This window comes from Clavelina lepadiformis, chromosome 2, assembly GCF_947623445.1.
Source record: "Clavelina lepadiformis chromosome 2, kaClaLepa1.1, whole genome shotgun sequence".
NCBI classification, from domain to species: domain Eukaryota; kingdom Metazoa; phylum Chordata; class Ascidiacea; order Aplousobranchia; family Clavelinidae; genus Clavelina; species Clavelina lepadiformis.
Window position 1 is genome coordinate 8,285,729 of NC_135241.1, and position 25,259 is coordinate 8,310,987.

General features: G+C 35.3%; 1 protein-coding gene across 9 annotated transcripts; it reads left to right on the forward strand.

Annotated features, from left to right (window-relative positions):
* The first annotated feature begins 2,781 nt into the window (after nt 1-2,781).
* On the forward strand, nt 2,782-22,602 carry LOC143445108 (spectrin alpha chain, non-erythrocytic 1-like). Of its 9 annotated transcripts, XM_076943973.1 has the most exons (53): nt 2,782-2,967; nt 4,691-4,846; nt 4,941-5,066; nt 6,177-6,317; nt 6,555-6,695; nt 6,798-6,940; nt 7,430-7,574; nt 8,210-8,365; nt 8,435-8,563; nt 8,820-8,986; nt 9,173-9,356; nt 9,528-9,719; nt 9,841-9,996; nt 10,218-10,422; nt 10,551-10,732; nt 10,856-10,972; nt 11,125-11,251; nt 11,333-11,455; nt 11,550-11,710; nt 11,992-12,141; nt 12,273-12,404; nt 12,502-12,674; nt 12,811-13,030; nt 13,105-13,260; nt 13,389-13,427; nt 14,015-14,059; nt 14,338-14,429; nt 14,540-14,627; nt 14,729-14,902; nt 15,027-15,191; nt 15,381-15,529; nt 15,614-15,738; nt 15,813-15,993; nt 16,141-16,303; nt 16,455-16,472; nt 17,089-17,220; nt 17,341-17,478; nt 17,547-17,764; nt 17,869-17,976; nt 18,055-18,184; nt 18,311-18,465; nt 18,560-18,749; nt 18,863-18,997; nt 19,120-19,221; nt 19,289-19,425; nt 19,510-19,699; nt 20,227-20,546; nt 20,746-20,763; nt 21,312-21,396; nt 21,488-21,654; nt 21,723-21,923; nt 22,005-22,152; nt 22,252-22,602. In XM_076943973.1, exons 1-53 carry the CDS (start codon nt 2,872-2,874, stop codon nt 22,375-22,377), a joined length of 7,617 nt encoding a protein of 2,538 aa, XP_076800088.1. In that variant the 5' UTR covers nt 2,782-2,871; the 3' UTR covers nt 22,378-22,602. The 9 variants fall into 9 exon arrangements, with proteins under 9 accessions (XP_076800088.1, XP_076800096.1, XP_076800089.1 ...); XM_076943974.1 differs by lacking the exon at nt 20,746-20,763 and having other exon boundaries at nt 2,788-2,967; XM_076943975.1 differs by lacking the exon at nt 16,455-16,472 and having other exon boundaries at nt 2,788-2,967.
* The last annotated feature ends 2,657 nt before the right edge of the window (nt 22,603-25,259 follow it).

Genomic DNA, 25,259 nt, shown 5'->3' on the forward strand with positions numbered 1-25,259 from the left:
ATAGTCTTGAGTACATACATTAGCTACATGAGTACATTAGCTCTAGAAAGAACTTTAGATAGTCTTGAAGTTGATGTAACTTCCTACCCAAAGCATTCCGAACAAGCCTTGTCAGAGAAAGTCAACGAAATGTAACACTCACAAGATTGTCGGATTGAGCAACTATGCCGTAGGCAACTGGAAGTTTTCAGCACCAAGTTGTGGAAATGCTCACAAGTGAAGGTGTCGATTCATTTAAAGCCGGGTGCCAACACCGCATTTTTTTAAGCCCAGGCCCATCCAATTTGCAATGAAGGAGGACGTAAAAAAGGAACTGAACAGGTTAGTTGAAAATGGCGTTTTACAACATGTAGCTTATATACTATATAGTGATTGGGCTGCGCCCATACTAGTTGTCTCCAAGCCAAGTGGAGCCATTAGGATTTGCGGTGACTTCAAAATCCTTAATCGAAGTTGAAAAAAAACCTTTACTGACATTGGACTCGTTGCGGTGGAAGATTTTACTCAAAATCGATTTAGCGGATGCATATCTGCAGTTGGCACTCGAGGACGACGCAAGAAAGTTATGTGTAATTAACACACCTTTTGGTCTTTACCGTTATAACCGCATGTGTTTTGTCATAGCATTCAACCCAGCACAGTTTCAACGTGGCATGGACACTGCTACCACACTACTATGACTACGGGACTCACTGGAGCAGCAGCATATCTTGATGACTTGATTGTGACTGGAGGGACAGCTGCAGAACATTTGGAAAGCTTGGAAAAACTTTTGGATTTGTGTTATATAATCGTAATGTGTTTTCGTAATTTGTGTTTGCTCCGTCTGGCACTTGTGTTTTCTAATAACGTGTACATGTTTCTCTAGTAACCAATATCGTATTCCTGTTTGACATTTTTCCATTGCTCAAGCAAATAGTTGTCGTGCGAGTTCGAGTTTGTTTTCAGTTTTGCATGCTGGCGATGACCAGTTTTACAGTCTTCTTTATCACATAAAATACAATATTTTCAATCTTTTTACGACGTTTGACCGCAATTTTGGACATCGTCCCCACCGGAAGTTAAGATTAAACTTTATCACGTTAAGCTTGAATTCATACTCGATAAGTTAAAAGTGGTCTGCCGCCGTAGAAGTCACTAAGTGCCGGCAGACACGATCGTACGTAACAACTAAAGGACTTTTCGTTAATTTTTGATTTTTTTAAGACGTTTGACCGCGATTTTGGACATCGTTTCCCACCGAAAGTTATAAATTAAACTTCATCACGTTAAACTTGAATTCATATTCGATAAGTTGAAAGTGGTCTGCCGCCGTAGAAATCACTAATTAGTGCCAGTGTCGTGCCAAGTAGTGACCACCCCTCGTGACGTAATGAATTCATTCATTTAATCCGCAATAAGCTCTATAAACAAGTAGCCTACAGAACTTACATACAGAAGCAGGCCAACACCTGTGACCTGTATACTGTATTTTGTTTACCAGTTTACTTGCATACGCAAAAGTTATCACCGTATCATATTCTTCAGCCAGTCAGCCACTGAATAATAGAGGCACGCTTTCTGCTGTGTCAAATCCTTTATCAGACAATGTATTATGTCACAAAGTAGGTTCAATATTTGTTAGTACGCCGGTAGACACTATCGTAATTAATGACTATAGGATATGGTTTTGGGGTTAATTTTCAATCTGTTTACGACGTTTAACCGCGATTTTGAACATCGTTCCCCGCTGAAAGTTTAAGTTTGCCTTTTTAGTGCTCTTAAAAAAATTGTCTGCTCACTTGATTCAGGTGCAATTTGGAGTCACAGGCGACAGGCCTGGTAGCCTAGTGGTAGGGTAGCTTGTGGTAGACTTAGCCCCAACTGGAAAGTACGACAGTTTTCGACAGGAAACAGTGCGTGCAAACACCCAAATTTTGGTGTGTTCTTGTGCACTGAAGGCTCAATTCTTTGCTTATTTAGTATAAATCAGCAAGAAGATAGAAAATTGGTGTGCATGTGCCTTTTGACAAAGCTCGTGCGTGAAGATGCCACACTCTTCACTATCTGACTATAGGACTAAGCTTTTGAGCTAATACCTGTGATAGCAGATAAGTCAGTAGTGTGTAGGCTATTAAAATTTTATACTTTTTAATTTTGATCAGTTATCACTAGGGCAACCAAAAGTCAATATGGTCAATTTTTTTTAACCTGCCCAGAATGTTATCAAACAAGCACAAAACAAATTTCAGCTTTGTACGACGTGTGGTATAGAAGTTATTAGGTCAAATAAAGTCAAAATGTTACGTTAGGTCAAAATACGGTCAAATTGTTTCTTTAGGTCTTTTTTTTAGGTCAAAATCTATTAAACTTGTAATTTTGTAACCATTTTGTAATATTATTCTTCCGTTTTTCTCTTTTCTTGTACCGCAAACAATTCCAGTGCCGCAAATTTTACTTAGAACCAAAGCCACAAAGAGAGGGAAGGCTTTTCAGCGCGTTTGGTGACGTCACGATGTGACGGCATTGCATTTGAAAGTGCAAGTTGTCAATCTTAATACGCAGAAGCGAAAAAAAGTCAACACTAGAAAAGCATTTTGTCATTTTTAAATACAGCATTTTTAAATTAGATTAGAAAGTTGCTGTAGACAGTGTAGAGACTATCAGTATAGCGTTTTTCAAAATGAGGTCAAAATTTAAACGTTTTAGGTCAAAATAAGGTCAAAATTTAAACTTTTTAGGTCAAAATTAGGTCAAAATTTAAACTTTTTAGGTCAAAATGAGGTCAAAATTTGCAAATTTTAAGGTCAAAATTTAAACTTTTTAGGTCAAAAAACTGGTTGCCCTAGTTATCACATTAGAGCGTATATTTTTGTGAGCAATTTAAAAAAAATGTCGACTGAACTAAGCACTAGTGCCCATTTTGCTCCACTGGAGAATGCTGCAGACATTGCAAGAAGAAGAGAATATGTATTGTCTCAATACAAGGTAGCCTATTTTTCACATAGAATACTGTATACTCATGCTTCATCATGATGATTGCATTCGATTCATCGTCAAATTTTGTCATTGTCTTGATTGTTTTACTGCCAAATGTAGTGAAAATCCTTTGAAAATCGGGTGCCTAAGAGAAAATGTGCACATAGCCTTTTTTCTAGTATAAATCCTGCACCACTCTGCCACCTTTTATAAAGCATATAAAAAAATCATCTAATTCTAGACAACATAAACATAAGCTCATTGCATGCAGTCTCACTTTCTGCATTGAACATATTTTTTCAGGCTTTTAATTTTTGGCGAATTCTAGATTCTAGGTTATTTGAGAATCATTGCATATGCTTATGCAACACAATATTATATACCTTCTAATTTTACTTTAAAAGAGAAAAATTAGCTGTAGGTTACACGAGACAAAGACAATTTTAGTGTTTAAGCGGAAAAATAGAAATATAAAGTTCATACTTTTGAATATATCATTAAGGTTAGCATTTTAAACTGAAAAGTTTTCTATGTCTTTTATATCTTCCCCTATCATATATTTGGAAACTTGTCAAAATGAGAAAGTAAATCACTATGTGCAACATGCTGGATGAGGCAGATGTGAGTGATAGCTTGAGATGGTCACACATGTAGGTCTCCAATCTGCGGTGGGCAGTACCATTTTGAGTAATCATTATAATGTGCATATCTGCCACAATCAGGGTGGTTTATAAGCTTTATTTAGAATTTTAATGTATTTAAAACTATAACAATAAAATTTTTTACATCATGGAACCTTTATTAGTTCTCAGTTGTCACACTCATCAACTGATTGTTAATGAATAAATAAAGTGTTTAAAAGCTGTTTTCTAATAGGCATCCATTCAGTGACGTTTCGACTGCACAAGAAAAAAATATATATATACCATAGCTCCTGTTAAACCAAATGCTATACTGCAAACTTTGGCCTGTGTGGGAAACACCCTCACTAAACAAAACTATTGCAATCAAATTTATAAGCTTATGTTTTCTAACCTGTAAAAAATGTTAACATGTTGTATTTTAACACCTTGTAAACAAGTACCCAGAGCTGGATTTAGGACAATGCGAGCGATGCGACCGCGTACTGCTTAGTACCAAAACGAAAGTAACAATTTAGCTTTTATATGGTCCAAATCACAGTGTTATTTCTCAATTTTCTTTCCAAACAGAACGCTTTGCTAAAAATATATCACAAAGGAGAGCTTTGATGTAAGCTGGTTTGCAAAGAGTTGATAAAATAGCAAATATGCGATATAGGGATTGGTTAGTATTTGGAAAATTTTTATTGTGATTCCAAAATTAAAGATTTAGTCACTGCCTTATGTCCTACCTGATTAATCTGCTTATTTATCTGGAATCTATACTTTTAAGAAATTTTTTTTTCAAAAATTGTCTTTAAGCTGAGCCAATTTTGAACTTAACAGACGAACTAGTTGCAAACTTGCAAAGTGCTAACATAAAGACTCAAGAATCACAATTGTGCATTTGAGTTCTGTTACTCTATTTTGCCAATCCCAGTGAAAAGTTTTGCATTTTGAAGGATTTTATGATTTAGAAAAAGTGTTTCTTATATGTGAAAAATTGATAAATGATCAAGTCATTCTTTTTTTACTGATTTCTGTTATTATATACTTAAATTTTGGATTTTATGTTTTCTTATTCTAACCACTGGTAATCATTGACTCTTCAGGCATTCAAAGATGCTCTAGTATCACGACGGGCAGACTTAAACAGCATACTACAGGAGCAAAATTTCTATCGGGATGCTGATGAATTGGAAAGATGGATTGCCGACAGAATGCAACAAGCTACTGATGGCAGTTGGAGAGACACATCCAACTTAGAGGTTAGATTGATGAAGAATCAGCATTAGTTAATCCTGTAATGTTTTAGTGTCATTTTTGTTTAATTGATGTTAATTTGCTGTATATTTGCAACAGGCCAGTTTGCAGCGGCATGGTGCTCTTGAAGCTGAAGTGCAAGCAAACAAAGGATCCCTAACTAAATTGGATAATGAGGGAAAAGAAATGATGGATAATGAACACAAATCATCTGAGAATATTAAGGTATATGCATGGACTATGTTTATTATTAATTTTTTATTTGATTCATCACTTTATGCTAATTTCTTAGATTAATTTATATTGAGTCCGTTTCGAACAGGTTTGATATAAAATAATTATCAGTTAAATCGATATTTTAACATTTTTTCCTTTTTTGATGATTAGTTTTTAACCAACATATAATTTAATTTTGTTGTTAATAAATTTGCACAGCGTTTGTAGTAAATAAAGTATTTAAAAATTGAATTGGATTATAAAAAATTCATTACGGTACTTTTATTATCACAGCCATTTTTTTGGAAAGATTCATTAAAAATTATCAATTTCTTTGTCCAAAGAGCACGTACCAGCACAATTTATTTCAACTGGTTAAAGACAAACTTGGACAATTTGAGATTTTATCCACTTGTTTTTAATTTTGGGTCTACTAGTTCACTTGTTTAGTTACTTGGTAAACTTAGTAGCTCCAATTCTGTTTTTGGATAAATTGAAGCAACATATTGCGATACAATGTAGTAGGTTTTTCCCATTATCATACTGATCCAAACTGGAAAAGGTTTTACAGATTTAAGACAAACATAATTTGTAATTCCGAATTGAAAAAAATGAAAGTGTTTATTTTCTGTTAGTTAAGAGACATTTCTTCGAAAGATATTAAATGCTATTGCAATATTAATTATGAAAGCTTTTTATCGTTTCCACTGCATCTGTTTATCAGAATTGTGACTGTGCAATGTGCATTGATTATGTCACTTAAAGTACAGGCCATAGTCAGCCTGCAGTCGTTATCTTTATAAAGCATTCCACTGCAGGAACTGCTTTCCCCCATTTGGAAGAACTGTGTGCTTACTTAAATAATTTATTGATCTATACCAAGCTTGGTATTGATTACGCTACTCTGGCACCATCACTCCATCAGTGTGCAATTTCTTGTAAATTTAGTTAAGTATGTAATTTTTTGCTGCTCTTTCTGCCTAATTTGTTTGGCCATTGAAAGTATGTTTGTGAGCTAATATTATAAAGTATTGTATGACTCACATGACAATATGCTTGAACTGAAAACTAAGCTATATCTATATGATCGGTTATTGTGGCAGTTTCGGTTTTGTTTAGGCTCGTCTCGCCAGTTTACACAATCTCTGGGATGGATTATTGAAAGCTCTTGAGTTGCGTGGGATTCGACTACAACAGGCTTTCTCACTTGTTACCTTCCTACATCGATGTGATGAAGTCTTGTATTGGATTAAAGACAAAGTATGATTACTTGCGCTGTTTATATTGCAGTATTACTGGCAAATTGTTACATTCTGTCTGTTTTCCTTCTAACATATTAATCCAATGTGATGATATGGAGATTATTTTGTGCTAACCGACAAACATTAGAAAACCCAGTTGAATTATTTGTATACTTTTATCCAAACTCCCAAAAATAGAATTTGCACAACAATTCACTATACGTATTAAATGTTTTTACTAAACTTTTATTTTTAGGAATCCATAGTTGGGTCAACTGAGATTGGATATGACTTGGATCATGTCAATATGCTTCGTGTCAAATTTGATGAGTTTTCGAGTGAGTTGCAGGGATTTGGTGATCGTGTTAAAGACATACGTGAAGAAGCTAACAAAATGGTATGTATTTTTGTATTTATATATTTACCATCATCGAGTTGAATACTGAATCAGCACATTGTGTTCTTAAAACTAAACTTTTTGCAATATTGTTGTCTGTAGGTTGAAGAAGAAAATCATCCTGAATCTGAAGCAATTCGGAAAAAAGAACGTGAAGTGCTAGATGAGTGGGAACTTTTGAACGAAAAAGCCAAGGACAGGAACAAAGCTCTGATTGCTTCTACCCGTGTTCATAAATTTAAGCGGTAAATAAATTTCACGCCCGTATCAAGAACAAGCCAGCCAGCTTTCAGTTTAATTATGTTTAGGTCTTTCTAGTAGGTCTTCAGTTTAGTGATGAAGGCCTTTGTTTCATACCATTGAACATTATAAGTTGTTTGCAGAAAGTTTTTATTTCATTTCAGCAGTTTTATTGTTTAACTGTAATATAATCACATCTCATAAAAACGGATTACTGTTCTGTTATTGCTCATTCTGCATATTTTAGAAATCTCAATATATATGCAGTATTTAGATAAAAGCAGCACCTAATATGTAGTGACTTATAACCATTTGCTCATAAATAATACTGTTATTTTCCATCGAAGAAATTAGTACAGCACCGGTTAGTGTAGCGTTTCACTAATGCTTGGATATCCAAAACATATTTTTAGTGTCTACTATTTAAGTTAAAACTTAAAACTAAAAGATTGTTTGTGTGTAATTTCTTACTTTATTTATGACCAAAATTTTAGCGACGTGGAAGAGACAATTCTTTGGATGAAAGAAAAGGAACTGATGCTGCAATCAGACGATATGGGATCAGATGTTGCTTCTGTGCAAAAACTGCAACGCAATCATGATAATGTTGAACGTGATTTAGCTGCTTTGGAAGAAAAGGTTTTGTATGATAAACGGGGCAGTGATTCATAGTCAATAAAGTCAAGTTTTTTGGTATTAGAGGACAACAAGAAAATCTGGAAAACCAAGTTTGACAATAATAATCAATACTTGCAAAGCTAAAGAGTCAATAAAAGTCAATTTTTTGTTTATTGGTCAGTTTTTTATTGTTAGGTCAATTTACACTTACATACCAGATTTTGCACATTTTGTTGCAAATTCTTTGCTTTTAGACGGTTACCTCTCAGTTTTCTTGGAAAGTTAAAGTAAAACTTGGTTTTATATTGCAACTGATTTGGTAAAACAGTCTGCATCAACGTCAGTCCATCATTCACAACACTTTTGCTGTCAATGTTATATATTTATTACGCAATAATGTGTTTGTTACTTGCACAATTCATCCATTATTATCATTTTCTCTTAGTTATCACATCAGTCACAAGACTATAAAAGCAATTTTGCTTCTTTTTTTGGTGTTCTGATCGTTTTTTTTATTAAGTCGATAAAGTCAATTTTTTGCAGAAATAAAATCGTTTTTAAAGTTTTTGGTCCGTAAAGAATCACCCTAGTGATAAATCAGGAGTGTTTGTAACATGTAATTCATCTTTCACTAACACAATTGTGTTCTGGTTTAGGTGACACTTTTGTGCAATGAAGCAGACAAAATTCAGGAGGAGTATGGAGATATATCTGTTAATAAGGAACGTACTGAGGTTTCTGAAAAGTGGGAACACCTCAAAGACATTGCAAATCAGAGAAAGACTAAGCTCAAGCAAAACTATGATTTACAGGTGTGCACAGATTTAAAGTTTTTACTGTCCAACTGTGCGTTTAATTGCATTTTACATTTCTATGTTTAGCGTTTTTTGGCTGACTGCCATGATATTATGGAGTGGTCTGATAACATGGAAGCTCGAATGACTGCAGATGAGATAACTTCTGATGTAAATGGAGCAGAAGCTTTGGTTGATAAACACCAAGAACATAGGGTATTTAGATTCTACGATGCACCAAGCATATTGTTGTGATGACTTTTTACTTTATTTTCTGCATTTCATTTTTAAACATTGTCAAAACACTCTTTATAAAAGTTTAACATTTGATTTTAAGTTAGTTTAGATTTTAGATTCCAGTATTCAAAACTTTTGATGACAATTAAAAATAAACAGCATTAAATTGATAAATAAATGTAAAATAGTATAAATAAGTATTCATAGCTCCATAACAAGTTTTTTTTGGTTTCAGGGTGAGATTGAGGCTCAGGAAAGCACTTTTAGCGAGGTCATCAACTTTGGTGAGGCTCTCATAGATGAAGGTCATCCTGCAGCTACAGTGATTCATGTTGAAATTTCAAAGGAAGATAGTTCTTCATCATCATCATCATCATCCAGTGAAGATGAAAGCTCTGAACGGTAATAAAAACCCAACCTAGTTGTTAAACAGATATAATTCATCAGTACTTATGCCGCTGGTAGGACTAACACTAACATAGCAAGCATTTTTTTTCCAAAGAACTGTATCAACAAATACACTACTACTGTGCATAATGTGTTACATATAAAGTGTATTATACAGTAACAAATGCTTTTTATGTGCAGACCTGTTGAAACTCGTACCACAACTAAACCTGGTCTTATCCCTGAATATGTCAATAATTTGAGAACAAGACATGAATCCTTGCTTAGGACTTGGGAAGAACGCCAGGCACTGTATGACCAGTGTCTGCATTTGGCTCTTTTTAACAGAGATGCTGAACAGGCAGAAACATGGGTGGTGACCCAGGTATAGCCCTCATTTGAAAAAGTGTCATGTAAAAATGTAGATAGTGGTATAACTGTTGGTTGTTAAAGTTGTGGTGTAGCATAAAATAGTTTATTCATTCTTAGCTCTCAGCACGTGCACTAATCTTGAACATAAGTAAAGCTATGCTGAATTATGGGTCTCTTTATCTAGGAAGCTCTTCTTGCTCAAGATGATCTGGGTGATTCACTTGATTCTGTTCTTACCCTGAGGCGAAAGCATGATGACTTTACCAGGTCTGCTGCAGCACAGGAGGAGAAGATAAACTCTGTTGATGAAACTGCAACTCGTCTTATTAACAAAGGACACTACGCTTCGACTGATATTGAGAAGCGCCGAGATGAGGTTTTTTTATTGTGTATTATTTGTGCAGTATGTGTGCTTTTATGATACTACTTCTAACCTGTGTAGGTTACATATATGAAAGTGATGAGTAATAATTTTAAAGCGATGTGATTCCTAACAGCTTTTGGAACGACATGCAGCTCTGAAAAAGGGAATTGAAGTTCGGCAAACTGCTCTGGAAGATGCATACAAGTTCCATTCTTTCCAAAGAGACATACACAACCTATGTTCCTGGATTGATGAAAAGAATAAAATTGCCACTGATGAATCATACAAGGTTTATTTTTGCTCAATAATTACATTTTGTGTTTCTGTAAAATGTTAAAGCCAGAGACGCACTGATAGGCAAATTGACCGATTACCGATTAATTGCCTGCCAGTTAAGACCTAAATACTTGGTGAAATTATTATAATTTGCTCGGATGAAAAATTGGTAACCTAGTCTGATGATCTTAATTAGTAAATATTAATGCTTCGCCAAATTTAACAATAACAAAGGATCCAAGCAATATCCGCGGGAAACTCCAACGTCATCAGATATTTGAAGAGGAAGTACAGGCAAGTGAAGAGAGAGTGCAATCTTGCATGAAAGATGCTCAAGCTTTAGTGGACGCCGAGCACTATGCAAGTGATAAAATCAAACAGGATGCCGAAAATGTAGAAGTAGCGTGGAAAGACTTGCTTGAAAAATGCAAAGAAAGAGGTAAAGTGCTAAAGCAGCCTTAACTCTTAACTTCTTTTATGCTGTTCATTTCCTGCAATTAGCAGAGATCTTGATGAAATGTGATAGATTGTAATATTTCCTTTATTTTATGAATTGTTCTCATGTAGGTGAAAAGCTGTCTGAGGCATGTGCTGAACAAGCTTTCAACCGAACAGTTGCAGATATGCATCGCTGGATTAATGATGTTGAAAATGCATTAAAATCTGAAGATTACGGGAAGGATGTTGCAACTGTTGCAGCTTTGATTAAAAAACACCAACTGCTAGAAGTTGATGTTCAAGTGCATAAGGTAGTGCAAAAGTGCAAGGAAGAAATACTAGGGAGCTCAATGTTTTACTTGTCTTGTGTGTTCTCTGCTCAGTTTTTATTTCTACATGTCTGCTGCAAATTTGAAAGTTGCAAATTTCCTTAGGAACGTATAGATGGAATAGAAGTACAAGCAAATAATTTTGTTGATGAAAAGCATTTTAATTGTGACGATATCAAGCACAAGCAAGAAGAACTTGCTTCAAGATACAAAAGCTTGCAGGTATTAATTTAATTAGTACTGTTTTGCTCAGTTATCAGATTTTTTGAACTATGGGTTTGATAAGAATAGACAAATAGACAGATATTCCAAGATTTTTTCCTGAAACTTTATTGTTAACTGTTTCATTCTATCCTAAATTTTTTCATATCAAGGAGCCTATGGCATATCGAAGAGAAAAACTTGCAGAGTCACGGAAAAGCAAACAGCTATTTAGAGACATTCAAGATGAACTAGAATGGATTCAAGATAAACGTCCTATTGCTACATCAACAGATATTGGTATGGTTGTTTAAATTTGCAATCCACCCATTTTGGTTAACAGCATACTTTCATATTACACATCTTTTGATTTTTGTATAGGCAAAGACCTCATGAGCGTTAAAAACTTGGAGAAAAAACATCAGATAGTACAGTCTGAAATTGCATCCCATGAGTCTCAAATTAATGATGTTTGCCATCAGGCCAATAAACTTGTTGAGGAAGGTAAAGTACTATAGTTCATGTGGTTTAATTATGTTTATAACAATATTTGCTTTTGAAATCATTTTTACTTTGCTGAGATTTTTTTCTCAACCAGGTCACTTTGAGGCCCAAACAACAGATGAAGTCTCTCATAAGCTGAAAGATGAATGGGAAAAGCTGAAGCAGGATGCAGATCAGAGAAGGCAAGATCTCAGTGATGCTCTTGACGCCCAGAAATACCTTGCAGATGCAAATGATGCTGATTCATGGATTGAGGTAAGAATCTATTTAACTTCCCACATATTGAAAGAGAGAAATTTATTCGCCCTTTTCAAATTATACATAAATACATAATATGTAGCAATTAAAAGAAATCATTAATCGCTTGACGTGAAATGGTGAAGACCTTTCAGTCATCCAAGTCTGCTACCCTAACTAACTACTTTTACTTGACATTGCCACTACCCACTTAAGCAAGAAACGGAACAAAAGTAGCTATTTCACAGTTAATTGTGTATTAAGTAGAATGAATTTCTTACAAACAAATATATTATCAGGAAAAGAAAATTATTCTGTCATCGCAAGATGTGGGAGCCGATGAGGACTCTGCTGTATCACTGATCAAAAAACATGAAGCCCTTATGTCTGATGTTGATTCTTATGAAGGAACCATTCAGGCTTTGCACAAGCAAGCAGAGGAATGCAAGGTTTAGAATTTAAACTAGTTTTAAAACTGTTAACCATTATTCATGGTTCTATTTTTGGAACACATCAAACTTGTTTGTCTATGTCTTTTTTCTGCTTACTATCGCTAAATCATTCAGTTATTTATTTATAGCTCCAGTGTCCATGGGAAAAGGAAGAAAAGCTGGAAAGGGTTCTGGTTGTTTATGACTATCGTGAAAAATTTCCTCGTGAATTAACAGTGCGGAAGGGAGAAGTGTTGTCGCTGGTGTCTGCATACAACCCAGTTAGTAATTTTAATTCAACCTGAACTTTTAGTGTTTGGCAATCTTTGAAATGGTTTTTGTGAATTTTCACTATCTATGTTGATAAACATCTTTTAGGATTGGTGGAAAGTGGAGAACGATGAACGGAAAGGATTTGTTCCATCAGCTTGTTTGAAAAGACTTGTTGATGAAGAGCTTAAGGATGATGATGAAAGTGATGAAGAAGGAGAAGAAAAACCTGTACAAGAGCGCAACACTTTAATTAAACGGCAACAAGATATTGAGACTGCGTAAGTTAACTGTAAATCAACAATAGTAGTTAAAATAGATTAATTACTAATAACATCACGACAGTCTAATGTGTTTAAGATTTAATAAATGCATTATGCAAAGCACTCAGCTCTTCACTTTCTTTTTTGATGTTAGTTATGATGAACTAAAAGTACTTGGAAGATCTCGTATCACTGCGTTGGAGCATTCTCGTCGTAGGCATGCTCTTACTCGAGAATGTGATGATTTGATGATCTGGATGGAGGAATGTAAGACTTTGGCAGAAACATACAATATGCAAGTCGAAAATGATGATGATGAAGATAGTTTGGAACAAGTTGAAAAACTTCAAAAAAAATTGGATGATTTTCAGAAGGTACAGTAACAGCTAGTTTTTCTCGCATTGTCTTGTGTTCATTGTCAAATTAAAACTTCTGTTGTTACCAAAAGGACTTGAAAGCTCGTGAAAAAAGAGTTGATGAACTGAATGCGGAAGCAAAAGACCTTGGGCTTGAACATGATGATGGAAGCAGTAGCAGCAGTAGCTCATCAGAATCTGGTGATGAAAATATCAGGGAAGATATGGTGGTTGCTGAGAAGGTCAAGGTGAAAAACAGCAAATATAACTTTTTTGTCTTCATTAATAACGTGTTCTTTTTCTGATTCGCCTTTCAAATTTTTGTATTTCTGTTGTTTATCCTTTGTTTGAATTTTTTAAATACCTTTCTCAATAGCCGGTGGAGGCACCAAGACAAATGTTTAGTATGATGCAGGTTTGTAAGCCACATTAAATTCACTGTCCTAACATATATAAAACTAATACAAACAACACGCCATTTATCGTAAAAAGCATGATCCATGTTCCTACATTCTAACCTTTGAATGTTTTACCATGAAGATATTTTGTGATAATGGTTTCCAGTTTTTTGTTCAAATGTTTAAGTTCCAGTATAAATTTGGGTCTTAATTCCAATGCCACAATTAAGGGTTGATGGAAATGGGATTATGTTGCTAGTGTGCAGTCTTACTTTGCTATGCATGAACTGCACAAATTGTGTGTATGCTGCTAGTTGCTACAAAAAATGGTCATACATTTGGTATATGAAGTAAACAGTTGCATGTATGGAAGTTGGCATGTCTATGTTTTATTATGACGATATTGTTATGGCCTGCTGGTATTTGCTTGCGCAAATTTTTTATACCAGATAAAGGATTTAAATATACAGTAATTGAAAATTCCAGCCCCTCTTGACATAACGAAACTGTTGTGTAATGTCCCACTTTGATATCTATGTTAGTTTCATAGCTAACTTTGGTAACAATAGTAACAATAAACTTTTTCATGCCATCTTGGATCAAGATTGCTTCATTAATTAAATGCTCAAGGAAATGGGCATTAACGAAGGTATCAACTTTCTTTTACTTTCTTGCCACAACTAATATTTTTAATCAGCTAATAACGTTGCCAACCAAATATAAACGCTATTGCCACTTTAATCTCTGTCCTATGTTAGGTTTAATTCACTTTATTTTTGTTAGTACTCATGAGTTTTTCATAGAGTATTGTGAAAAAATTTTCACTTTTAACCAAAGTTTTGCAACAGTGAGAAAGTCACAAATTCTATGCAACATAAATGTTCATGTGAGATCAGTGAAGCCTAATTACGTACATCTTTTTCAAAGGATCTCAATGAAAAATGGATTTCATTGCACCAAGTTGTGAAAGAGCAAAATGATAAGCTTGGATCAGCTCATCAAGTGCAAAGATTTTTCCGGTATATTTTAATCACCAATTTACTGCCTAAGGAGACACTCTCATGTCACATACCAATTTGAAATTGAAAGACGTTAATTACTGTATATTTATATATGTTAATCTTTTCAGGGATGCAGATGAAACAAGGGATTGGATTGATGAAAAGAGTGAGGCTCTTAACATTGACAATGTTGGGTCTGATCTTCCTACAGTCCAGGTTTATTTTGTCTATCTAAATTTCTTTTTTAAACTTTTTTTAGGAATACCAAATTTTTCACAATGAATGATTTCATTTTATAACTGATCTTTTATATAAAGGCACTTCAAAGAAAACATGAAGGTTTGGAAAGGGATCTGGTTGTGCTTGGTGAACGGGTACATGGGTTAAATGCTGATGCAACAACACTTTCAACTCAACATCCTGATCAAGATGAGCCCATCCAAAACAAACAGACAGAAATAAACCAAGCATGGAATGATTTAGTTGCGAAAGTTAGTATGTCAAAAAGATTTATTTACTCCGCATTATACTGTGCTTGTTTTTGTAGAATGCAATGGTAACAATATAGGGAAAATTTTCCTTACATTTTCTATGTAAATGTATTTCATGTAAAAGGCTGAATCTAGAAAGCGTACTCTGTCTGATTCTTATGATCTGCAACGCTTCCTTGCTGATTGTAATGAACTTGGAAGGTGGGTGGCACACACACACGGTGAAGTATCAAGTGTAGAAGTGGCGGATGATATACCTGGAGCAGAAGCTTTGTTACAACGTCATCAAGTATGACATTTATCCAATTTAATATCTCAAAGCGAATTATTTCTCATTTCCTTCATCTGTTTTTGTTTTCATGTCTCCTGCTGCGCCTTTATTGAAAATAACTTGGTGTTTTAAGTGATAGTAATGGGTAAATTTATCAATATTTTGGTTATTGACACTTCAAATTGTTTGATTTACGTATGATTGTAGGAACATAGAGCCGATATGGATGCCCGATCTCCGTCGTTTAATGCTCTTGAGAGCCAAGCAGATGCACTGGTACAAGCAGAACACCCAGCAGCAGCAGAAATTGACAGCGCAATTCAGAAAATCTCCAGGGATCGTGAAGAACTCGAAAAGTAATTATTTGTGATATCTTCATGAGATTTTGTGGAGGTAGTTATTTCATACGGCAAAGTTCCAACTTACGTTACTAACTTAAGGGCCTGGGCAACTCGTCGCATATTGCTGGAACAGTGCCTGACCTTGCATTTATTTTTGCGTGATTGCAATAATGCTGAAAATTGGATGAAGGCCAGGGAAGCATTCTTGGTTTCTGACGAATCAGGTAAGAGGCTATTTTATTTTTTTTACTTAAAATAATGCATCACATCTGTTGTTCTGTTAAATCACTACTTGTAGGAGACATTCTGGACTCGGTTGAGTCATTGATAACAAAGCATGAAGATTTTGATCGAGCAATCGGCCTGCAGGAGACGAAAATGGATGGTTTGCAGTCATCTGCAAAACGTCTGACAGAGGCAGATCCTGAACATTATGCACAAGCTGAAATTAATAACAAGGCAGAGGAAGTTCAAACCAGGTAAAAATGTTTTAACTTGCCATTTCCTTTTTCTTTTTTGATTATGGTGTATTTTTTATGATAACACAGAGTCACATAGGTTGATCTAAAATTCTAGATAACAAACTATCTGAACTTTCTGGATAACTTTGATGATAAACTGTACAGGTGGCTCAAGTTGAAAGCAGCTCTGATTGAGCAGAGATCAAGACTTGGTGAAACCCAGACTTTGCAACAGTTCAGCCGTGATGCTGATGAAGCAGATGCATGGATCACTGACAAACTTCAAACCGCGATGGACTCCAGCTATAAAGATCCAACCAACATACAGGTATGTTTGTAGCAAAATAAAAAATCGTATTGTTTAATGTTTTTCTGTTTTAACCTTCTTTAATACTATTTCTGTAGTTCTTTATTAGTTTTTAGTTGGTGTAGTGTTTAGCTTGTTACTAACTTTTTGTTCTTTGGATCCTTTGGAGCAGAACATTGAAAGTGGATTGGTAGGATTTTAGATTTTTATTGCACAAACTAATTTAGCTTAAAATAAATAGAAAATAAGCATGTTAATTGCTGTAGTATGAAATATTTAGACAATTGTTGTCAGATATTTCCTGAGTCCATTCAAATTTCAATTTCAAAAGGTCCCGGCCATTTAATAAAAAACATAGCAAGGTTTAACAAATAACAAGTACCCATAGATAACTCAATTATGAATCAGATATGAGCTCAAACTGTGCTTTTAATATCTGCTTTGTAAATGACAACTAAACTATATTTTAGCACATTCTATGAGAAATTGTGTTCATAGTACACTATGGTATTTAATTTTACCTTCAAAAGGCAATTTGAGTGCATTTTAAATTTTTTACTTTATGATTTATAGCTTATCTCAAAAGTATCATTAGCATCACTGCTACAAACATAATTATTCATTAAATTAAAAGTACATCAACTTTGCACAGTCTTAATTTGCATCACGTAACTGTTCACATTAATGCTTCAGCTTTAGTAAGCAATTATATTGGTTCATATGGCTGGATTAAACGATTTTTTGTATGAAGTTTTAGTTTGTTTCAATCCTGTCACTAGGATTAACGATTTACTGAAAACATTTAGAGCAAGCATCAGAAACATCAAGCATTTGAGGCAGAATTGAACGCCAACAAGGAGCGCATCGATGCTGTCATATCAATGGGCCAGCAACTGATCGACACACATCAATGTGCTGGATCTGAGGAAGCTGTGCAGGTAAATTCTCTGCTTTGGTGATTTATAACTTCTCAACTACCGTCGCTTTCTAGGCAGCAACTTACTGGTTACTTCACTAAACTTTACCATGATACTGTTGGCTTATAGGATATTTTGTAGACTCGCATTCAGAAGTTACAAGAAGACTGGGACCATCTACTCAGTAAATCTTCCGAGAAGGGGGAAAAGTTGAAAGAAGCCAACCAACAACAAAATTTCATCACTGCTGTCAAGGATCTGGACTTTTGGATGTCAGAGGTACTAGTCCAAATGAAATGTGATTAAGTGTTATCGTTTTTTTTTTTTTAAATTGTATCATGTTCAAGGTGGAGGCCCTTCTTGCATCAGAGGATATGGGAAAAGATGTTCCATCTGTGTCCAACTTATTGAAAAAACAAAAACTTCTTGAAGCTGATGTTGCCGCTCATGAAGATCGTGCTCGTGATCTAACCCGTCATGCTGAGTCATTGTTGGAGAAGGCAAATGAGTCAGATGCGTTGGACCAGGCCGCTGTAGAAGCAAAACGTGACAACATTGAGAAACGGTAGAGAATTTAAATGAGATTGCTGCTGTCTTAGTATTGCGTTTCACATATGTCCTTTATTGTAAAATTGAATGCTTTGTATTAATTAATCATTCAACTTTTAGCTTTGTCACCATAAAAGATCTGACCAAGGTGAGAAGAGGTAAATTGCAAGAGTCTTTGGTCGTTCATCAACTTCTTCGTGACATTGCTGATGAAGAATCCTGGATAAAGTAAGCATTATCGTTGTGACTATTAATGAACTCGAAGGTAGTTATTGTCACGTTGGATTTATATTGCTATTTGCGAAGTGAGAAGAAGCTTCTCGTAAGCAACGATGACTGTGGGAAGGACCTGACAAGTGTTAATAATTTGCGCAAGAAGCAGAAAAGAATTGAGTTGGAAATAAATTCTCATGAACCGAATATTGAACGAATACTGGTTAGTGCTTTGTAATTTATTATCTGTGCAAAATTAGTTAATTACCTTATTGCTAGAAACTGTTAGCATTAGCAGTTCGATTTTAGGGGACATCATGATAAGACAAAGTCTGTGTTTTTTATGTAGGAAAGTGGTAACAAAATAAAGGAAGAAGCCTCCATGAACAAGGAAGAAATTGGTCAACGCCTTGATGAACTTACTGAGAATTGGAAAACTTTAAAGAATATGTCTGATTTAAGGAGCGTTCGGCTTTCTCAGGCGCAATCATTTCAACAGTTCAGGTATATTTTTTAATTTACTTGGTGAGGTTTTGGTTCGATGTAAGTAATTGTGGTGTAAGATTAAATAATCTCCTTTTATATACTATTTCCAAAGAGCTGACTTGGATGAAGAATCGAGTTGGATGAACGAGCAGCTTGGTGTACTTGGCTCACAGGATCAACCCAACTCGTTAGCTACTGCACAGACCTTACTCGGAAAGCATGAAGCATTTGAGATGGACTTAAAGGTGCATCGTGACCGTGTGTCAGATGTTGAGGCAACTGGACACATGCTTATGCAGGAGGTAGTTTTTCAGATTTAGTTTAAGATTTTTTTGAAAACTTTTCATTTAACTTTTGTTGACTTTATCCATAGCTGTTGAATAATTGAAGGTTTTCGTATATATTGTTATTACAGGAAAATCCACTTTCTGATGAAGTTGAAATGGAATTGAAAAACATAAGTGAAACTCTGGAAAAACTGGATTCAGCTACAACTTTAAGGCAAGATCTTTTGCGGGACACTTCAGATTTCTTGCAGTTCAACTGGAAGGTAATGAGTTTTTTTAGGTATTACCAGTGATCTGCTGACCAACTTATAACTAGTAGTTTTTAAAATAGTGAAACAACTCTCAAACAACACTTTCATGTTTATTGTTATGATGTCCTTTACAGGCTGACTTGGTCGAAGCTTGGATCAGAGAAAAGGAGCAGCTTCTGAAGTCAGAAGACTGTGGTGATGATTTGTCCTCTGTACAGGCGCTTTTGGTTAAACAGGTACAATTAGATTGTTTAATAAAATTGTTTTGGAACTGGACTCTAACTGCAGCTATGCTTTCTGTAGGTAACATTCGAAGCCAGTTTAGATGCTTTTGAGCAGGAGGGCATTGCAAAAATAACAATTCTGAGAGATCAGCTGGTCGTGTCTGACCATGCTCAGTCAGATGCAATCAAAGATCGACATTCTACCCTTATGGAAAGGTACAATGTCATGACAGAGAATAATACCATTTTGATTCTTGACTATTTTTTACCTACAATGAAATTTATGCATGGTGATTCCAGGTGGAATGCATTAAAATCTGCTTCCAAAGTTCAACGTGAGCGACTGGAAAAGACCCAGCAAAGGCTTAAAGGAGTAAATGATCTGTACTTGCTGTTTGCAAAGAAAGCTTCTGCATTTAATTCGTGGTTTGAGAATGTTGAAGAAGACTTGTCTGATCCTGTTCAGTGTCATTCAATCATGGAAATACAGGTATTCTGGTATTGGCATGGAATCGTTTAGTAATTGATAATATGCTGTTATGTTGCCGATATGGCATGTGTATTTACTAGGGATGGGCCGATACGAACCCAAACCCGAATAGATTCGCCGAATATCGCCTTTATGGAAGATTCGGGCGAACACGAATACCGACAATGGCGAACCCGAATACAATATTACTTATAAATTAACTGACTTTTGTTAAAAGTGATGATCTAGTTTCCCGACAAAGCTAAACTAGAGTCAGCAGTACTTACAATGAAGGTCGTTTTCCTAACGAATTTGCTTTTTCAATCGTTTTTAAACACTATTTTTCAAAAGAAAGCCATTTGTTTTTCGATTACATAATGTTACAAGCAAGACTTGACAACTTTTGGATGAAATTTTATTGTTTGGTTCTAATACGAATAGATTCGGGATTCGTTCGTGTCGACCTTCATGATATTCAGATTCGCACGAACCCGAATAATCATCCTCACGGCACATCCCTAGTATTTACTTAAAATTGTATATCCCAGGCCTTGCTGCAAGAGCATGGATCATTCCGTGAAACTCTTGGTGAAGCAAAGAAAGAATTAAAAGATTTGTTCGATATTGATGATCGTCTTCAAGAATTGGACTCCACCAATCCAGCATTAGATTCAGCTATCCCAAACAACCCATACACTTGGTTTACAAGACAAACGGTCCAAGAAACTTGGAATACTGTGGAGAGAATGGTTGACGAAAGAGAAGCAGACTTGCAGCAGGAGCTTGGTCGTCAAAAGGACAATGATATTGCAAGAAAGAAATTTGCCGAAAAAGCCAATACATTTCATGATTTGTTGACTTCAACCAGGTAATTCAACTAATTAACTGCCCTCTCTGTGTTCACCATTGCTTAAAATCAAATCCTGTTCCGTCCAGACACAATTCATTATTTTACCGCAAGCATTTGAGTTTATTTGTTTTTAATATTAATTAGTCTTCAGTTATAATTTGCAAATTTTATTTCATTAATTACTATCATTCGTTTATTTACTTTTTGGTGTTTTCAGGTCTTACCTACTGGACGGGTATTTTTTTCATTTCAATTTTGTTAATTAAATTTATTTCCTTTCTTGCTTATTTTAACTGCTGAAACCTTTTTTGCAAAATATTTCCTGGATATTTAATGTGGGCTTCTACCTTAATGCCTGCACCGGATTAATCCATACTATGTAATAAGACTTTCAACTAAGCAATTATAACAATTGCTTAAATTTTGTTTAGTACTTTTTCAAAATCTAACCCAAATTCTCAAGATACCCTAAACTATTAACAATGTTGACACTGACGTACTTAACGTTTTACGACCCTACCACTTGTTTAGTGGGATTATTCCGGTCTAATTATAGGTACAGCTGCATACAATAGTTTCTTTCTTTTCACTATTACTCCATTTTTCTCAAACAGTGTTGGTTATCGTCATGTCTTTACTATCGTCAAATATCATGTTTTTTACTCTTCTTCTGATGGTTCCTTGACACCAAGGTTTTTTCATTACCTTAAGTTTTTCCGTTGTTTGCTTTTGTTATCTTAAATCCCAACAGCAATCAAAAAATAATAATTTTCTTGGCTTTAGGGCAACCATGGTTGAGGAATCTGGCACACTTGAATCACAGTTGGAAGCAACAAAATTAAAGTCAAAGGAAGTAAAGGAGAAAAAGGTGTGTACAATGCCTTCGCTCTGCCTAAAAACATTTTCCGATGTATGCATATGATTTATTTGCAATGACCTCTGCGTTTCTCATCATCTAGGATGACCTGCAAGAGATAGAAATTCTCGCAGCTGCTCTGGAAGAGGCTTTGATCCTAGATAATGCTTATACTGAACACTCGGCGTTGGGACTTGCTCAACAGTGGAACCAGTTAGAACAACTGGGGATGAGAATGCAACACAACCTTGAACAACAAATACAAGCTAGGTTAGTAAAAATCTCTTGGACCCAGAAACCATGTTTCGAATTCGAGTTCACAAAATTTTCCTGAACAGAAATATGACTGGAGTAACAGAAGAGGCACTGAAGGAATTCTCGATGATGTTCAAGCACTTTGACAAAGACAAAACAGGACGACTTGAGCACCATGAGTTCAAGTCATGTTTACGATCTCTTGGTTACGATCTTCCTATGGTGGAGGAAGGTGCAGATGATCCTGAATTTCAGGCCATCTTGGACATGGTGGATCCGAATCGGTAAGTAATACTTAAAAATCTGAGAAATTTTACCATGTCATCGAATAGATTAGGTAATTGAGGTTATGTTCATTTTTTCAGGGATGGATGTGTTTCTCTGCAAGAGTATATGGGCTTCATGATAAGCAGAGAAACAGAAAATGTCAAATCGAGTGAAGAAGTTGAAAGTGCTTTCGGAGCCTTAAGTGCGGAAGGAAAGGCTTACGTGACCAAAGAAGAGTTGTATCAGGTAAAAATAGTTTTGCATCTTATACAAAAATTACGATTCCATTTTATTTTTACGGCTGCTTCAAGTGAATTTGTAACTTGTCGTTTCTTGCATTTTCAGAATCTAAGCCGTGAGCAGGCAGAGTATTGCGTGTCTCACATGCCACCCTATTACGATCAGCATGGTATCAACATTCTTGGTGCTTATGACTACGTCGCTTTTACTCAGCAACTCTTCAATAATTAGTTTTGTGTGACTTGTAGTAGTTTTCGTAACTAATTATTGTGTCAAATCTTTCTTTATAGTTCACTGTAGATGTAGAATTAATATTATTTTCACCTTTATACCATGTGTGCATGCAATTGCTTGGTGCTAACATTAATTACCAATCATTCTGAAAAATCTTGAACTGCGAAGTGGTGCTCACGTTACTAGCTGTCGTAAAATAAATCGGTTTGCTTGAAAAAATTACACGGTTTATGTGTTAGGCAAGCTTTACTCGCAGTTAGTTTTTGGCACTGTTGTAGTGACTCAAGTCACGTTTTTTATGACTCGTCTTTACTGAAGTTAAAGTCCAACATCACCCAAGTCACGTTATGACAACGGTAACGGCAAGAAACACAAGTTTAGATAACAAAACGAATATTTTTCTTAAAAAATTTCTATAGAAAGTATCAGTGAGACTAATTTGTAGACATATACCACGTTATACTTTAGAAACAGATTTAATGCAACGCATATAGTGTGACCTCAGAATTTAGAAGCATTGACTACCGGATGATCAAAAGCTGCACAAATTGATTGAAAATAAAAAATAGTAGCCGTCCTGGATCAGATGCCGTAACGAATGATGTTAAAGTATTAGCTCTGTTGAAAGTCGCTCACACGCTTTGAGCTACTCTCACACGTCTGCTGACCTGATTAAAAAATAGAAGCCGACACTTCAATACGAAAAAATATGGTTATACTGTAATATTTGACTTAGCTCGAGTCACATTTGAAACCGACTCGTCTTAATTCAAGTCACAACTCTAAATGAATCGACTGGATTCGAGTCAGAAAAAAATGACTTGGTTACAACCCTGGCGTTACTTGACTCTCGATAAAAGCCGTTTACATCAAAGACATTTATGTCAATCCCAGCCTTGGAGAGACTTTAATCACATTAGGCTGAGTTGGCAAAGTGCTTTCGGATTTTATGTCTGTTGAATTGAATAGAGCGCGCTAGCTAAGATCAAAGGTAAATGTTTCCGTGAGAAATTGTGCGTTGGAGTAATCGTAAATTTACGGAAAAGAGTAGCCAGTTAACCATGATTTAGTCTTAGTGTAAAATAAATACAGCGTTTGTTAAGTCATCTTAGGCTTAGAAACAGTTAAGTTTAGTTGCTTTTGCTGTGTCGGAATTATATCGAGTATGTATATTTGGAAGGACGCATGCTACAAATCAACTACAGGCTAACAATTATTTTGATTAGAATATGTAGCCTAAGTTGACTGTACGAATAGTTGTAACAAACCAGCATAATCGTTATCAGCGTATAGCATAAAATTTACATTGCACAATCGTTCATAGGAAACAGACATAAGCAATATCTATTTTTATTTGAAAATATAGGACAACTTATTGATGATGGAAACGGTGATTATTTTTGACAGATGATCGAAATGTCTTTCATACAAGCCAACCCGCGGCTCGCGAGCCGCATGCAGTTCTTTGCCCGGTATTATGCGGCTCTTTCGTTCATATTGTATTTTTAGCTTGTACAGTATAAATGATTTGTCAATTTCTGTCATTTTTATGTTGGTGTGTAACGTTTACAATAAAGGTAGTTGAACAAAGGTGTGTATATGAGTGAGGAAGAAACGGGGTGATCTTCATGTGTGCCAATGTGTATGATGTGGCTCTTTGCGGTTAACACAGTAAGGCCACCCCTGTACTAAAAGGAGTGTCCACACGAAGTTATTCAGAAAAAGTTTCCGAATATCAATCGACAGTTGAAGTGTTTATCAAAAATACGTCATCTGTAGTTTCGAAGAAGGCCGGTGGTTGTTAACAATTTTATCGTACTTCTTGAGCTTTCACAAGATTTCTCCTAAAATAATAAAATTCATATTAAACAATGTCTGTGTTTTCAACCCATAGGCCTATAGTCCTTTAAAAGCAATTTAACTGAACCGCTATCATAATAAGATCATCCAGCAAATGCAATATTTGCAGCTATTATGCCCCGGTAAAGGTTACTCCAGGCCAAACCATTTGAGACGTTACTCGTTCGCAATTTTACTTCACATTTTTAGATTAAAAGAGATCAACAGATGCTACAATTGGTATTAAGGATTAATTAACATGTGTTTTTGAACATTAACTTGTTAAAATTTTGAACTAATCAAGTATCGAGTACCGGGACTGACTGAAATTTCTTGAAAAAAGTAATTCGATACAGAGATTTGGTACTTTTTTTCAAAAGTACCGACGGCATTGGTACTGATAAAGTACCGCGGTACAGTATTTCGGTACTATAGTACCGCGGTAATGCCCACCTTTGCATATTGCATTACGATGTAATATAATGCTATAATATATTCTACGACCCGACAAATATGCAATATTTGATTTTAATTATGGGATTTCTATGGTTTGAGGGAATGACAATTTTTTTTCAGTCCAAGATATTATTCATTGGGAAATGGGAAAGTGTTTAGCTTTAGCTGATGCGCGACTTGGAATGCATGATTATTGATCGCGTTGGTAAATGTTTAAGGTAAACGTTGGAAAGCATGGCACTTTTCAATGAGATCTCGGTGCCAACAGGACGGTACTAATTAGGGTGCAATTTTGAAGTCATCGCAAAGCCTGGCAAGGCATTTGACCTTGTTTTCTGATTTTCTTTTCCTTTTATAGTCGAAAAAATTAGAAAGATCAGAAATAAATATCTTCTTTTTTAGAGGTAAACAGCGAAATAGATCAAAGGTCATTTTGCTCCCGCCCTGACTTCAGTGACTTGGACGGGCGTTGACATTTGCTTACAGCAACCATACCCTAAAAATACCATAACTGTGCAGTTGCCATGCTTTCACCATGAACTTTTTGCCATGAAGTTATCAATCGTGGTCTCTTTTATTTTTTC

What these genes read in the sequence shown, in the direction of transcription:
- LOC143445108 (XM_076943973.1), top strand. Translation starts at nt 2,872, where the DNA reads ATGTCGACTGAACTAAGCACTAGTGCCCATTTTGCTCCACTGGAGAAT. An exon ending in ATAAACACCAAGAACATAGG is followed by an intron (nt 8,564 to 8,819) that starts GTATTTAGATTC and finishes TTTTGGTTTCAG; the next exon opens with GGTGAGATTGAGGCTCAGGA. An exon ending in GGAAATGGGCATTAACGAAG is followed by an intron (nt 14,060 to 14,337) that starts GTATCAACTTTC and finishes TCTTTTTCAAAG; the next exon opens with GATCTCAATGAAAAATGGAT.